Source organism: Microtus oregoni, unplaced genomic scaffold (genome assembly GCF_018167655.1).
Source record: "Microtus oregoni isolate MIOR12 unplaced genomic scaffold, Mior012 000027F_ref0000203, whole genome shotgun sequence".
In the NCBI taxonomy this organism is placed as follows: domain Eukaryota; kingdom Metazoa; phylum Chordata; class Mammalia; order Rodentia; family Cricetidae; genus Microtus; species Microtus oregoni.
In genome coordinates, this window is record NW_024543086.1 from 20,478,799 (window position 1) to 20,495,574 (window position 16,776).

The 16,776-nt window shown below is 45.3% G+C and overlaps 1 protein-coding gene across 1 annotated transcript in view; it reads left to right on the top strand.

The window, feature by feature from the left end:
• The first annotated feature begins 626 nt into the window (after window positions 1-626).
• The window catches only part of Pdpk1 (3-phosphoinositide dependent protein kinase 1), a 69,699-nt gene continuing 53,549 nt past the window's right edge, over window positions 627-16,776 (top strand). The window contains exon 1 of the mRNA XM_041675918.1: window positions 627-777. Coding sequence (XP_041531852.1) covers window positions 754-777 — 24 coding nt within the window. The 5' untranslated portion in view covers window positions 627-753. The remainder of the gene's footprint in view (window positions 778-16,776) is intronic.

Genomic DNA, 16,776 nt, shown 5'->3' on the forward strand with positions numbered 1-16,776 from the left:
CAGGGTGTGGCGGCTCACACCTATAATTTCAGCAGTTGGGAGGCTGAGACAGGAGGATTGCTTCAAATATGAGGCCAGTCTGGCTACACAGTGCGATCCTGTTGAGAGAAAAGGAAATAAGAAGAAAAGCAAGGTCACAAAGACATCCAAAAAGAAAAAAGACACCCACCAAAATATAGGCACAAACAGTTTCCGAGGATGTCAGTGACGGCGGCTTATTTTCTGCTTCCAGTAATAGTATAGCCCAACCGCTCTCACGGATCATTCGTGAGCTGGGACTCAAAGAAACTCAAGGAGTCCAGGCAGCGGGTTCAAGCCCAGCCTTGCTGCTGCCCCAGGCAAGCCTTGGCCAGCTGGCCGGCCAGCCTCAATTTACCTGACCTGGAACGCGGATGACAGCTCGGCGCTCCAGACCCGGCCCCTCCCCGCCTCCACGGATTGGCTCGCTCGGTCCCCCTCTACAGGCGCGCCGGGACCCAACCCGGAAATGCAGCTCCTGGGCGGGGGCGGGGCACTCCCGGCCCGAGGCGAGTGATAGGTATACTGACCAATGGACGTGGGCAGCGGCGTTTGCGTGGCGGAAGTCCCACCCAGCGTCGCGCGGGGGCGGGGTGGCGCTGGGGGCGGCAGGCAGCGGGGCGGGCGCAGGATGAGGGCGGCCATTGCTGGGGCTCCGCCGCGGGGAGGAGGACGCTGAGGAGGCGCCGAGCAGCGCAACGCTGCGGGGGAGGCGCCCGCGCCGAAGCGGGGCTCATGGCCAGGACCACCAGCCAGCTGGTGAGCGCGCGGCGGCTGCAGGGCGCGCCGGTCCGTTACCCGGAGCGTGGCGGTCGCCCGGATTCTGCTAGGCGAGGCGGGGCGGCCCGGTGCCGCGGGCCGGGCGGCGCCTCACCTGCGGCTGGGTGGCGGGCAGGACTGCTGGCGCCGTCCGAGGGTGCCTCTCGGCCGCGGCGGGGAGCGCGGGCCCCGGCTCGGGCTGGCGGCGGCAGCCGGGGGCGCTGACAGGGCGCGGAGGGCGGGGGAGGCCGGGAGGTGTCACCCGGCCGGGCGGGGTGGAAGTGCCTGGAAAGTTTGTTTTCGGCTGTGCGCAGCCTGGAGCCGAGCCTCTGGGCTTACCTTGAGGTCTGGCCTGAGGAGGAGAAGCCTCTGGCCTTTATCTGAAGGAGGGTCTTGGGAAGCAGGCGATGGGAGTTTCTGCTTGTAACACCTGATGCTGGCGGCTCCTCTCCAGACTCTGGTCAGCGGGGCATCTCCGGGCTCCCCTTGCCAGTGGTTCTGCGCTCAGTGAGGTGGGAAGCCCTGGGAGGCCGGGCCTAGAGGCCCCAGTGAGGGCAGCCTGAGTTTGACAAGGAGGAGGGGTTTTAGAGGGGGAAAAAAAAAAACAAAACTAACCACTTGTTGGGTGAAATGTTTCTGTTTTCTCTGTGTTATTAAAAGTATCCGTAGTTGTAGTTTCTGTTTTAGAGTTCTGAAGCTCAAGGTGCATCAGCTCGTCCACCTTGTGTGCGATATGAGGTGGCTGATGGAATGTCAGACACCTAGCAAACTTTGGTTCAAAGGCAGACCCCCCCTCCCCCCGTTGGGCTAGGGCTGTCGTTAGCGGCCACCTGCTTGCCCTGTAAGTTCAGAGCTCTTGGGCTCGATCCTTCCCCCTACCTTCCTTGTGGGTGGGGTGGGGCGGGAAGGGAGTTGTAGATCTCTTTACTCAGGCGGACCCAAGAAACTCACTTGCTCCAGTATGGTCTCGGCTGCGGCTGTGGTAGTGGCTTTTAAATGGTTCTGGAGGGTCAGGAGTCCCTTTGAGAATCTGAAAGTATGGGCCCCGTTTGAGAAGCGTGTACAGCTGCTCTGAATTTTGTGGCTACTGGAGGCTCTTGAGCCTTCTGCAGTTCATCTGTGGGCTTCCAAGTTATAGCCTCCCCTTGTAGAGATGGGTGATAATTAATCCAAGTTCTAAAAGGAGGAGAACCTATCCTGTTGGGAAAAATGGTGAAAGGCAAAAGGGTGTTGCAACACTTGTGTTTTTACCCTGGGGCGCTTGGGCTAGCAGGCAAAAACATGAGTCGTGGAAGTCGGAGTGACAGTGTCGTGGATGCTTATGAAGTGAACTTTTACGCCATGATGCTGTTGCAGTGTATAAGGTGTATTTGATGGCGTCTGTGCAGAGGAAAAGTGTATTTTCTCCCGTGGTCTTGGTACTTCCATGATGGGCATTTGATACCTGCGGTTTCCTCATCAGGCAGCTTTTTCAGTGTTGAAAGCACTGTATAATCTAGTGAGCAGAAGAGAGTTACAGAGTAAGTGATAGGCTTCTCCGTAAGAAAGTGAGAACTAGGCCTTGCATCCTCGTCATCTAGAGTCCCCCCACATATGAGACTATGCCTTGTTTCCCAGAGATGGCTCCCTTGATGGCTTTTCCTTGAGGATTGGAAGACTTGCATGGTTAAAGTGTATTTGCATTTGAACTTTAACCTGGCATGCTGACACTATCTCAATTAACCTTCCTCAAAGCCTTTCCCCTTTACACTTGTAAAGCCAACAATATGGCTTGAGGCTGTGGAAATAGGCCTAGCTCAGTCTGCCCTTACGGTGGGCCAGACTTTTTAAGTACCATTTATTGAGCTCTTCAAGGCAGATGTTTAGACATATACTTCATTCATATTGTGTTGTGAGGTAGATAATATTCCCATTTTACAGGTGAGAAAACTAAGGTAAGAGAGGTCAAGTACATGACTCATAAGTAACAGATTGGTTTTGGGCAGAGAATCTTGTGTCTCCCTGTCTGTCATGTAAGGATCTCCCAGGGGAGGCTCTGTGGGCAGTTTAGGGAGTGAGGAAGTCCTCAGTGCCACTGGCCAGGGTGTCTTCCTGGATCTTGAGCCTCCTAAGTATAACTATGCCATATCGGAAGAAGAGGGACATTATATTTCTTTGGGCAGATGACCACATTCTTTGAAATGTTGTGTCCTGTCAGAAAACACCTACTTAGAAGAAGCTCTGTGTGGTTTGCCCTTATGGAGGGCTGGTGCTCTGCTGGGGTGAGGCTTGGAGACCTCCCTTTTGGAAAAAGGAGATATGGTTTGGTCAGAGGAGACATGGGGATTGAGGAGAATTTAAGGTGCTTTAGGTTTTCCAAGGGGTGCTGCATCTGTCAGGGAAATTTAGAAAGCATGCAAAAAAGTGGCTTCAGATTTTCAAATTATCCAAAAAAAAATTTTTTTTTCTAAAGTTGGCCTGGAACTTGCTATGTAGACCTTGAATTCACAGAGATCTACCTACTTGTTTCCCTTGTGCTGGGATTAAAGGTGTGCCACAACTAGGCCTTAACACATTTCTTACCCCCATACCCACAGGGTTTCTCTGTATTCTTTGGCCAACTTGGAACTCAGAGATCCGCCAGCCTCTGCCTTCTGCCTCCCAAGTATGGGATTAAAGATGTGCACCACCACCTCTTGGCTTTTTTTTTTTTGAGATTTATTTTTAGCTGGGCTGTGGTGACACATGCCAGGGCTACACAGAGAAACCCTGCCTCAAAAAACAAAATGGTTTTTATTTTATATGTATGAGTGCATGCCTGTCTGTACATCATGTTGTGTAGTGCCCTTGAAGGCCAAAAGAGGGCGTCAGTTCCTCTGGAACTGTAGTTATAGATGGTTGTTAGCCACCATAAATGCTGGGAACCTGACCCCTGTTCTCTGGAAGAGCAAAAAGTGCTCTTAACTGCAGAGTCATCTCTTCAGGCTGTGCCACATCCAGGCTGTGAGGTGCGTGCTTGTCATGGAACAGAATGCATTTTCATCTCCAGTGAAGACCCTGCAGGCAAGGCAAGGTCCCCATAAGAGATGGAATCAAGGACCTGTTTTATGTTTTCTTTTTTCTTTATATTTATTTGTTTATATGTTTATACATTTATATATATATACATATATATATATATTTATGTGTGTGTGAGTAAATCCCATGTGATCGTGGGTGCTCTCAAAGGCCAGGAGAGGGTCTCAGATCCCCTGGAGCTTGAGTTACAGGTGGTTATGAGCCCCTGATATAGGTGCCAGGAACCAAATTAGGGTCCCAAGGAAAAGCAAGGAGTACTTTTAACCTTTGAGCACTTTTTAAAAAATGTTTCTGACATGGATTATATGAGGAGGATATTATCTTAGTTAGCAGCTGTCTGCAGAGATACAGGGCTAAAGGGAGCTCTTGACACTAGGCTGCTTTCAGAACAGTTTTGGGGGAGAGGAACAGATGACTCCTGGGGACATGTGTCTCCTTTTTCAGCCTGTGTCCTCATCTCTACTTGAGCTGGAGTTGAGGTACTCCTAGGCAGCTGATTGACCCTGGTAGGAGTCAGCGATGGGCATGTGAAGGTGACGAGCTGGGAGTGCTGTAGGATGAGACTGAGGTGATGTGTTCCGAGAGTGGTCCTCAGAATGTGTCTTCTTTGGAGTGGACCGGGAATCCCGTGTGGTTTTCAGTTCTATGAGGAGAGTAAGTCATTGCAGAGGAACACTGGTACAGAAATGACTCCCTCAGCAGGTGCAAGTGTGCCCAGGCCTGTCTGTAGGGTGACAGGTGGCAGTGGGGTATGCAGTGCAGTTGTTTTGAAGACAGGTTCAAAGGGCAAGTCAATGGGGGAGGAAGTGTTGTGTGGAAACTGTAAGTTTGGGACATGTATCAGTCAGATCTTCTCGGTCATGCATTCTTCTGTGACTGGATCACGTTGCTCACTTGTTTGGTGTGATGCCAGACCTTTTTAAAGTTACTTGAATGTTGTGAACAGGTTGTATGTTCACAGTCTCCAGCTGTTAGATCAGAGGTAGTGAGCACTTTCTTAGAGTTATAGAGATGTGTTCTCTCTGTGGTGAGAAAGGGCTGTTTGGAATTGGGATAGCTGTTGGGTGCAGCTTTGGTCCCCGACCTTTGTTTGCATTTATATACTCATAGAAAGTCTGTTTTTATTGTTAATCCAGAAAGTTTTCTTGATGTTAAAGTTGATTATTTTTTTTTTACTCTGAGACATTGCAAATTGTTTTAATGTGCTAAGAATGATACTTAAAGAGCTGAAGAGATGGCTCTGCAATTAAAAACACTGGCTGCTCTTCAGAGGACCTAGGTTCAATTCCCAGCACCCACATGGCAGCTCACAACCATCTGGAATCTCAGTTCCAGGGAGTGTAAAGTCCTGTCCGACTTTCTTGGGTAGCAGGTACACAAGTGGCGCACAGACTTACATGTAGACAAAACACCCATACGCATAAAAATGTTTTTTAATTGAAAAAAAAAACAAGGCCAGTTGATGGTGGTGGCGCCTTTAATCACAGCACTGGGGAAATAGAGGCAGGCGGATCTCTGTGAGTTCAAGGCCAGCCTGGTTACAGAGCGAGATCTAGGACAGGCTCCAAAGCTACAGAGAGAAAAACCCTGTCTCGAAAAACCAAACCAACCAAATAAAAACAGATAATTTGTTATGAATGATTAACTTTTAAAATATTTACTATCTGTTGAGAAAGGGTCTCACTGTGCAGCCCTGACTGGCCTTGGAACTCACTGTGTAGTCAGGCTGACCTAGAACTTACAGAGATCCACTTTGGATACTGAGATCTAAAGGTATGCAGTACCACACCTGACCCCCTCCCTTTTTGTTTTTAAAGATAGAATCTCATATAATGGGCTGGAGTCAACACAGTATATAGCTAAAGATGACCTTGAACTTCTGGTCCTCCTGTCTCCACTTTCCAAGTGCTGGGATTTGTGCAGACCACACTGGGAAGGATTGATTCCTTATCAAGGTGCCTGATTCAAGGTTGTGTTTTAAGTTAATAGCCAGTGCTAAAGGTTCTGCTCACTACTGAACATGAATATATGGTTTCTTTCTGCAGTTTTGTCAAGAGGCCAGTTGAAGGTGGGCAAATGGTTTTTGTGGGCCTGGTGGTTTCCCTCACTGCACAGAGAGATCATAACCCTCTGTGCCAGTTTGTTTCAAGTCATTTTCTTTCTGAAGGGAGTCATAGTACAGACCTTGTTTGAAGGGCTGTCTAGATGCCAAGGATGTTCCTTTTAGAGGTGTGTGTCTTGTGTGTGCTTAGAGAAACTAAAACTGTCTTCTCATTGCAGGAGCCCCAGGTCTCAGCAGATTTTGGTCAAAATGCACTCCACCAGAGACATAGCTTCTACAGTGAGATTGTTGTTAAAGCCCCAATTCTTCAACAGATTTTCTCTTTCGAAGCTTGAGTTTGTTGCTGCACGAAGGAATTGTAGGTCTGAGTGGCATCTGTATATTGGATACTGTCAGTAAGATTATCAAAGCAAATCTTCTCTGAAAAGTCTCGCCAAGTGCGTTCTTTGATCTGCAATAGAAATGTGAGAAGGAGCCAGGCAGTGGTGGCGCAGGCTTTAATTCCCAGCGCTTGGGAGTCAGAGGCAGACAGAGCTCTGTGAGTTCAAGACCAGCTTGGTCTACAGAGTTCCACGACAGCCAGGACTACACAAAGAAACATTGTCTTGAAAATTTAAAAAAAATGTGAGAAGGCGCTTGAGCTAATTTTTAGTTTTTTTTCTTAGTGTTTATGGGAGACCTAAACTGGGTGTAGGGGACAGGGCCTGCAAAGGTGGTTTTATCTTCTGGACCTTGCTGTGGAACCTTAGTCTTAGGTGCGGCACCTGTGGATTGGAGGGAGGCTGTAGTTCAGGGTTGCGATCTCTTGCATGTTATCATCCATGTGGCTGCCCACTGCCATCTTTGTGTTCCTATTGCCCTTTTCTTCTGGCTTCTTCTTTTCCTGGTTAAGGAACACTCCAGTGACTTGCTGGTTGGGTCTCCGGGTGCCAGTGCTTGTGCCCCCTCCTCTTCTCTCCTGTCATTTTGTTTCTCCCAAGGTCTATGCCTCAGACACTTGCGTGCGTGTGTGCGTGCGTGTATGTGTGTGTGTGTGTGTATACACGTGCGCACACACACATACATGCCCATGCTCAGGCAAATGTCCAGGATGTTTGTGGCTGCCAGGTTTTCAGTGGCCTCTTGTCTTTTTCATGTTCTTCTTCTTTGCCTGAAGAAATTCCCCTCAGTGGAAGACCCCTCATATACATTTCCCGTGGCTGTACAATTTTGTTTGACCAGTCTGCTTCAAGGTGGCTGCCCTTTCCCCAAGCCTTGGTTAGTATTCCATGTTCCGTGCCTGGTTCTCTAAGGTAAACTTTGTTGTACCCTTGGCTTTCTAAGCCTACAGCCTCTAGGTTGCTCTTTTCTTACTCAATCCTCTTGGTTCTGATACCTGGGTAGGTGTCCTGTGATAACACTGGACAGTCTTGCTTCTCCAATCCCTTTCTTTCTCTCTCTCTCTCTTTTATGTTTTTCTGGGTTTTTGAGACAGGTTTCTCTGTCACAACCCTGGCTGTTCTGGAACTAGCTCTTGTAGACCAGGCTGGCCTCAAACTCACGGAGACCCACCTGCCTCTGTCTCCTAAGTGCTGGGTGTAAAGGTGTGTGCCATCACTGCCCAGCCTTTCTTTTTTTTTTTTATTAATTAATTTATTATGTATACACATATATGCCCGCAGGCCAGAAGAGGGCACCAGATCTCATTTCAGATGGTTGTGAACCACCATGTGGTTGCTGGGAATTGAACTCAGGACCTTTGGAAGAGCAGGCAATGCTCTTAACCACTGAGCCATCTCTCCAGTCCCCAATATTTATTTATTTACTTATTTATTACATATACAATATTCTGTCTATGTGTATGTCTGCAGGCCAGAGAGGGCACTAGACCCAATTACAGATGGTTGTGAGCCACCATGTGGTTACTGGGAATTGAACTCAGGACCTTTGGAAGAGCAGGCAATGCTCTTAACCTCTGAACCATCTCTCCAGCCCCCTGCCCAGCCTTTCTTAAGGCAGAATCTTGCTATGTATTTTAGGATAACCTGGAACTCTAGATCCTCTTGCCTTAACTTTCCCAGTGCTGGGATTCTGGTATGTACTACACCTTGTTTTTTCTTTCTTTTTTCTTCTCTCTTCTGTGTGTGTGTGTGTGTGTGTGTGTGTGCGCGCGCGCGCTCTAGAATTCAACTCCTGGTATTATTTCTCTAGAGACACCCACCCTTGCATTTTGACACAAAGTCTTTCACCTGGAGTTACCAACTAGACTGACTGGCAGCAAGCCCCTGGAATCCACGCGTCTGAACTTCCTCAGTGTTGAGATAATAGGGACTCACCACCACACCCAGTTTTTTATGTGGATTCTGGGAATTGAACTCACATCCTTTGCATGACAAGCACTTTACTGATTTATTCATCTTCCTAGTCCTTCTCTCTCTCTCCCCCCCCCTCCATTTTCTTTCTCTCTCTTCCCTGCTCTACATTCTCCTTCTTTTTTGAATGTGTGTGTGTGTGTGTGTATGTTTACATTTGTATGTGTATATGTGCCTTCCTAACTGTGGGATGGGAGGTTTGGTAGCTTTATTGTTTTGGCTAGAGTGACTGGCCAGTGCTGAAATTATAGGAATGCACTACCGTGCCTGGCATTTTACTTGGTTACCAGAGATCTAACTCAGGTCCTCTCCTCTCATAACAGCACCTTACCCACCAAGCTATCTCCTAGCTCTCTACCTTATTTTCAGACAGGGTGTTTTCACTGAACGTGGAGCTCACCAGTTCAGCAAGACTGGCTGATATGGTGTCACTCACATTGTATGTGGGTTTTGTCGATCTGAACTCAGTATTTTACAGCTGAGACAAATTGCTCAACACTTCCCCTCACTGTTATTCATTCACTCACACTCATTTATTCATTTATTTTAAGCATGGTCTTGCTATGTGGCCCAAACTGGTCTACAATTTGCCATCTGCCTGTCTCAGCCTCCCAAGTATGAAGGAATCCCCTAAATTTTACTTAATATCCTTTTTGTTTTCTCAGAGTCTAACTTGCACATATTATACTTTATCTTATGCCTCCATAGGCTGGCTCTTTGGCTGTAACTGTGTCAGTTTCTCATATGTCATTGTTTTTGAGGACCTTAGTGGTGTTTTTATTTTATTTATTTATTTATTGAGCCGGTCTCTCTATGTAGTTCTGAATCTCCTGGAACTCACTGTATAGACCAGGCTGGCCTTGAACTTACACAAATCTGCTTGCCTCTTGTCACCTGTGTGCACGCGCCACCACCATATCCTATTGACCTTAGTTTTGAAGAACAATGATCAGGTACTGTTGGATCCCACTGTTGGTATATGTGACCTTATGCTTAGACTAGGGTTACAGATCTTGGGGAGAATACCTGGGAGAAGTATCATTTTCATCTACGGTGCCTGCTGTCAAAGTGATGTATCACTGTAAATGTTGACCATGATCACCTGGCTAAGAGTCAGCCCTTATCAGCTTTCTCCACTCTGAAATGTGCCCTGCCCCAATGTACCCCATACCTCTAGTGAATGGGGTTTCAATTTGTTATTTTTGTTTGTTGTTTTTGAGACGAGGTTTCTCTGTAGCACTAACTGTCCTGAAACTCTTCTCTGTAGACCAGAGTGACCTCAGAATCAGAGATCCACCTCCCAAGTGCTGGGATTAAAGGCGTGAGCCACCACACCTGTCTGGTTTGATTTTTTTAATATTTATTTTTATTTCATTTGCATTCATATTTTGCCTACATGTATGTCTATATGAGGGTGTCGGATCCCCAGGAACTGGAGTTACATACAGTTGTAAGCTGCCATGTCAGTGCAGAGAATTGATCCTGAGTCCTCTGGAAGATCAGTCAGTGCTCTTATCCGTTGAATTGTATCTCCAGCCTCGTTTGATATATTTTTTTTAAATATTTTTTATTTATTATGTATACAGTATTCTGTCTGCTTGTATGCCTGGAGGCCAGAAGAAGGCGCCAGACCTCATTACAGATGGTTGTGAGCCACCATGTGGTTGCTGGGAATTGAACTCAGGAGCTTTGGAAGAGCAGGCAATGCTCTTAACCACTGAGCCATCTCTCCAGCCCTCGTTTGATATTTTTATACTCTGAAAACGTTTGCTAATCATAAATAACTTAATTTCAGCACAAAACTGTCGATATTGTGGTATATAACTCTAATTCCAGCATTCAGGAGGCTGATGCAAGAGAACTACTTTGCCTTTTAGGATTGCCAGACAATAACAGCAGCAACAACAAAGCAAAAGTCAACTTCAAAGTAGTATTGGAATATAGGTTCTTTATAGGTTTAGGACATTTAAATTTTTGTATGTCTTTTGTATGTGTAATTGTGCATAAAGTGTGTGTTTGCGTGTGTGTGTATGAGTACATGTACATGTGTAGGAGGTTCAGAGTTAATGGGTGTCTTCTCAGTCATTGTTCAGACAGTGTCTCTTGCTGAACTTGCCAATTCCAGCTGGGTTAGATAGGCAGCTTGTGCTGGAGATCCCTTGTCTCTGCCTTCTGAGTGCTGGGATTTCTTTCATGTTTTCTACCACATCTGCTCAGCTTTTTTTTTCTAAATATTTATTTATTATGTATACAATATTCTGTCTGTACGTATGTCCGCAGGCCAGAAGAGGGCACCAGACCTCATTCCAGATGGTTGTGAACCACCATGTGGTTGCCCCGGGAATTGAACTCAGGACCTTTGGAAGAGCAGGCAATGCTTCTAACCACTGAGCCATCTCTCCAGCCCCCTCTGCTCAGCTTTTTATGTGGGTGCTGGGGATACAAACTCTGCTTGACTAGTGCTTTATTTACTTAGCTGTCTCCCCAAACTGGTTAGGACATTACTGAAGACCATAAATGAAGAAAAATGGTATTTTTACTCTGTTTTCAAGTTTCACCTTTGAGAAGAGAGAGACTAGGTATTTGCATAACTGATGGAACATTTGGTTGTATTGAAATTTAAAAGTAACATCACAGAGGGTTTGGGTTTTTGGCTCCTTGATTATGGAAGGTTTGCACTGGGTCAGTCAGCTGCATCTGAGCAGAGCTTTGGCTGTAGTGATATTAAGGTGCATGCCCTTGGTGGACAGTGCTTGACAGCCCAGCTCTGGAACTGAGAGGGAAGTATCTTCTGCTTAGAAGAACATCAGTGCCCTCATATGGCTCTCATGCTGGGTCATGTCCATATCAGTCTTTGTAGTTCCCTTCCTCAAAATAAGAGTGTCCTGATCCTTTATGGCCACACCATGAAGAACTAGATCTAGAACTAAATTCTGAACCACCAGATGACATGGTCATTTTAGTATCTCTCTATCATCTTGGTTGTTTTTGTTTTTTGTTTTTCCCCCCATCCTTCAGAAATTACCTGATCCTTGAAAAGTGGAATTTCTAAACTTTTGTTTACTTTTTACACTAAAGTTCTAGGAAGTTCTGACCATCAAATGTTAGCTAAAAATCAAGATTAGCTGAATTTACCACTGAGCACCAGTGTCATGAGCTGAAGCTGCAGTCTTAGTTGGTGAGGTGTGGTTGGATCACTGTCCTCACACAAGTGCTCCCTCAGTTTCTGTAGAAGAGCCTCAGAGATGCCAGTCCAAGCTCCCTACTTCTGTAGAAAGGCTGTTTTCTTTTAGATCCTTAGGATTGGTTTACCCTGTGTCCCCTAAAGCTACCTACCTTCCTTAATAGTATAGTATAGGGCTTGCTCTGGACTCTCCTACTTTGGGGCAGAGTCCCGAAGGTATTTTCCCTGGGCTTGTCTTGACTCTGATTTCCAGGGTGAGTTCTGTGGGTAGGGACAGTCAGTAGCTGCTACAGAACCGCAGCTACATTCCCAGGATATTTGTGCTGTTGGTGGTCTTGGTGTAGAGTGGTGTGGTGATTGTGTCCTAGCACTTAAGCTACAGAACAGCCCACTTTAGTTCAGGGTTTTCTGCGATGTGCCCATGCATGATGTGCAATGAGTGAATGCTGAGAGCCTCATTATCCTAGGCAGGCTATGCAGATGTCAGAGCTAGCATGTTAATATTGGCTGTTGTGCAGTACCATCACATGGACCTTTACTTAAGATACTGATGGGAGCAGAACCACCTTGGGAGAATTGTCTGAGCCCTGGCTTTGTTTAGCCCTTCCTTAGGAAGGTTTGCTCTACATAGCCACAGCAGCCAGATTATAGGGAAGTTGGAATCTTAGAAGCATGGTAGCTGCTCATTCCTGACCTTACTGCTGTTTTCTAACTTCCCATTGAATGTGGGCACTTAGCCACCCTACATCTCCTCCAAGTGTACTGTGGCTTATTATGGACCCAGATAAAGAAAATGTGTTGCTTACTCTGTGCACCATCACAGAAATCCACAGCATTTATTGAATGTTTTTTCTATTATCAACTCATTTTTTTCTTCCTACAGTTTGACGTTTTTCTTTCATGTTTTTTTTCATTGGTCCAAATTATAGCCTTCTATGAATTATATGTACATAGCTGATTATTATCAGATACACAGTTTTTTAAAACTGTGTATCTAAATATAGAATTTATTTATGGATTCTTTTTATTCTTAGTTCAGAAAGAAAGAAAGCCAGCCTGCTTCCCTCATGGCCTAAGTGGTGCTGTTTTGTTTTAAGGTTTAGCCTATCCTGTACAGATGCTGTTGGCACTGAGCACTATGTTTGGATCAGAAGGGCAAGCGGGGGGTGTCTGGTGGATACTTTAAGAAGTGGTCATGAACTAGATGGACTTCGTGCTCTTTGCCTGAAAAAACTCTTGGGTGAGAAACATTTCTGTTTAGGAGATGGCTTCCTTGGTGTTTGTTTCTTGTGAGACTGACTAACCACTGACTGTCCCATGGCCTGAAGGAAAAGGTCAACAGTCTGGTATTTAGGTGGTTTATGACTGGCAAGAATGGTGTTCTGGCAGAAAGGTTCAACCTTCTTGGAGCAGCTCTAGAGGGTCTGTTGGAAAGTCCCCAAGGTGGACGCAGTAGGTGGAGAGGGACATCCCAAAGAAGAAAGGGGAGGGCAGTTTGGTTTGCCTGGGGAGGGACATGGCCAAGAGTGGAGAAAGTTTTTAGTTGCAAGAACTGTTGTATGCAGGTTGGGAAGGTCAGGCAAACCTTGCTTGTTGATTAGCTTATTTGCGTGGAGACTGGGTTTATTTGCAGACTCAGATCATTCGACAATGTAAGCTAAAGAAGTTGGTCATTGCCAGATGGTGGTGGCGCACACCTTTAATCCCAACACTCTGGAGGCAGAGGCAGATGGATCTCTGAGGTTGAGGCCAACGTGGTCTACAGAGTGAGTTCCAGGACAGCCAGGGCTACAGAGAGAAACCCTGTCTGTAAAGACAATTCCCCCCCAAAAAAATACTGGGGCTGGGAACAGCTAAGAGCACTGGGTGCTTTTCCAGAGGACCTGGGTCCAGTTCTCAGCACAGATATATATTCAAGCCAAATTTTTTTGAAATAAAATTTCCTAAGAAAAAAAATGAAAAAAATAATACTAAGCCTGGTATAGTGGTTCATGCCTTTAATTCCAGTTCTCTGGAGGTAGTAGGAGTGTGAGTTGGAGGCAAGCCTGCCTGGGCTGCATTGAGAGACATTACAAAAAGAAAAATTCGTACTATACCTTTTTTCTTTTTCAAGTATATTCTTTTAGTAGTCATATATTCAAATTAGTTATTGAATATTGACCCAAAGTGTTTTCAAGTTATTAAGATAGTTTCTACACAAAGCCAATGTTATTTTAATTCTAAATTACATTTTTTTTGTATGCAAAGGTTGAAGGAGAGAGCAGACGTCACAAAATTGTCCTGTGGTTTCCACATGTGTTTTGTGGCATGTCCCCCCTGCTGCACACACGCACACACCACATAAATAGAAATTAAAAATAAGTAGGAATGGGAATCAAGATGCATGTCCTTAATCCTAGCAGGGAGGCAGAGGCACACAGATCTCTGTAGGTTCAGGGCAACCTGGTCTTTACATAGTGAGTTTTAGGACAGCGAGGGCTACAGAGAGACCCTCTCTCAAAAAAAGAGACCCTGTGATTTTCCTTTTTTTTTTTTTATGATTTTTTATTCCTTTTGGGGAGAATACTGGTCAGGTATCTTATATCCCATAATCTGGATTTGTCTGGTTTTCTTTCTTTCTTTTTTTTCTTTTTGGTTTTTCAAGACAGGATTTCTTTGTGTAGCTTTGGCTGTCCAGAACTCACTCTGTATTCCAGGCTGACCTTCAACTCAAAGAGATTGCCTGCCTCTGCCTCCTGAGTGCTGTGATTAAATGCATGGCTTTTTTTTGTTTGTTTATATATGAGTATTTTGTCTATATGTATGCCTGCACACCAGAAGAGGGCATCAGGTCCACTATAAATGGTCATAAACCACCATGTGGTTGTTTGAAATTGAACTTGGGACCTCTAGAAGAACAGAGCAACGCTGAGCCATCTTTCCAGCCCCTTATTTGATGATTATAAGGAACCCTATGGAACTGAGATGCCTTCTGCATCCTTTTGGGATTCATGATGTCCACATGACTGATGATGTTAGATGAAGTTCATTGTACTTTATTAAAATGAAGCCTGTGATCAATGATGCTTACAGTGTGTGTTATTTATTATAGATATTTTTATTCTGCTTATCTAGTCATGTCCTTCTAGATGAAGACACTGGAGATTTGAAGAGTTCCTGACTGGTGAAGGTTGGAGCTGGCCTGGAGTGCAGACTCTCCAGACAGTCACTATTTGCAGGCTTAGGTGCTTCTAGGACACTGTGTAGGAACAGAGACATCCCAATAGTGCAGTGAGTGTGAGCTCGGTGATAGGACTGACTTCTCTAAAAAAAAATTTAAAGCAGGCATGGTGGCGTATACCTTTAATACCAGCACTTGGGAGGCAGAGGCAGGTGTTCAAGGCCAGCCTGGTCTACAGAGTAAGTTCCAGGACACCAGGGCTATGAAGAAAGACTGTTTCAGAAACACAAAACAAAAAATTAAATTTAAGTTACATTTATTTATTTGTTTACTTTATGTGGTTGTGAGCATGTGTTTGCCACAGTACATATGTAGAGGTCAGAGGACAACTTCTCTGAGTCATTTCTTTCCTTCTACCAAATATATCCTGAAATTGAACTCAGTTGAAAGGAAAGGTCAAAGTTCATTTACCTGCTGACGTATCTCACTAGCTTGAGACTTCTCCTCCTCCTCTTTCTCTTCTTCCTTCCCTCCCCTCCACCTTCCCTTCCCTCCCCTCCCCCTCCCCCTCCCCTTCAACTCAGTTTTCTTCACTCAGCCTTTCAGTAGCTGGGATTATAGGCACATGCTACTATGTCCACCTTTCTGTTTTTTTTTTTTTTTTTTTTTTTTAAGATTGAACCAAGTGTGGAATTTCTTCAGGTACAGAACTTGGAGATAGGCATGTCAGAAAAGGCAGAACTTTGTTTGCTTCAGTCTGCAGCAGTGGTTCTCAACCTTCCTAATGCTGCAACCCTTTAATACAGTTCCTCATGTTGTGGTGACCATAAAACCATAAAATTATTTCATTGCTACTTCATAACTGTAATTTTGCTACTGTTAAGAATTGAAATGTAAATATTTGACACACAACCCCCCATATAAGGGTCATTCAAATCTCCAAGGGGTCATGATCCACAGGTTGAGAACCACTGATCTATACAGTCTTTTCTCCACATAGCATCAATAGATGGTAGGAAGGTAGAAATTAGGGGTTAGGATCTCATTCAGGAAAATACCTGCCACTCAAGCATGAGGACTTGAGCTGTAATTCCTAGCATCCATGTAAAAGTCAGGCAAGCATCTGTGACCCCAGTGCTGGGAAGGCGGAGACAGGCCAATCCCCATAGCTCATTGGTCAGCCAGTAACCTGATGGTGAGCTCCAGGTTTAGTGAGAGATTGTCTCAAAAAATGCTGTTGAAGTGATTAAGGAAGACACCTAATGACAGCTTCTGGCTTCCATGCACTCCCACTTGCACTCACATGTACACACAACAGTGACAGCCTCTGGCCTCCATGCATTCCCACATGCACTCACATGTACACACAACAGTGACAGCCTCTGGCTTCCATGCATTCCCACATGTACTCACATGTACACACAACAAGCACAAAGGTAGAATAGATAAGAAGATAGAACAGCACTGCATATAATGGGGAGGTACTTTGAGGAAAGGGTGACATTGTTTTTGGATGTTGATAATTAGGGCCTCTACAACAGTGGCTCATATGTGGAGGACCAAAGGACTTCGGGCCTGTTGAAACCTGTGGTTAGGTTTTCAAGAATTAGCTGCAAGAATGTGGAATCCCAGTTTGGCTGAGTGCTTTCCCTTTTCTTCCTATTTCTGGTGACAATTCTAGATTGGTAGATGTGTGAATGTTATGCTTGTACAGAAAGACACACAGAAAGATATACAGATCTTGCTGTATATGTTGAGGATGTTTTGAAATTCTCCTCTGGAGTTAGTTATGAATAGTGTGGTACAGAGTCTCTGTGTTTTACTTGGTCATTATTGATTTCAGTAAGAAATTCTTTATTAAGCATGTGTAGCTAAGGAGCCCAGCGGAAAGATGGTTAGGGATAAACTGAGCTCTTGAACCTGCTGGAGGGGATTTCTGCCCAATTACTGTTACTCATGTGGTAAGTAGTGTCCTAGGGACTGGTTTTGTTATTCTCCTTTCAAGCAGAGAATAGTTTTAAAAAAAAGTTTGACCCATGAGCCCAGCATTTTCCATTAGGGTCTCTCAACTGTAATAGTCATATTACTATGGTTGTACATGGAAAATACTGGGTAAACAGTGTCTTCAGGACTCTGGAACTTCCTGTTAGTCCCCTGTTGTGTTTCCAAGGGATCTTATGCCTTG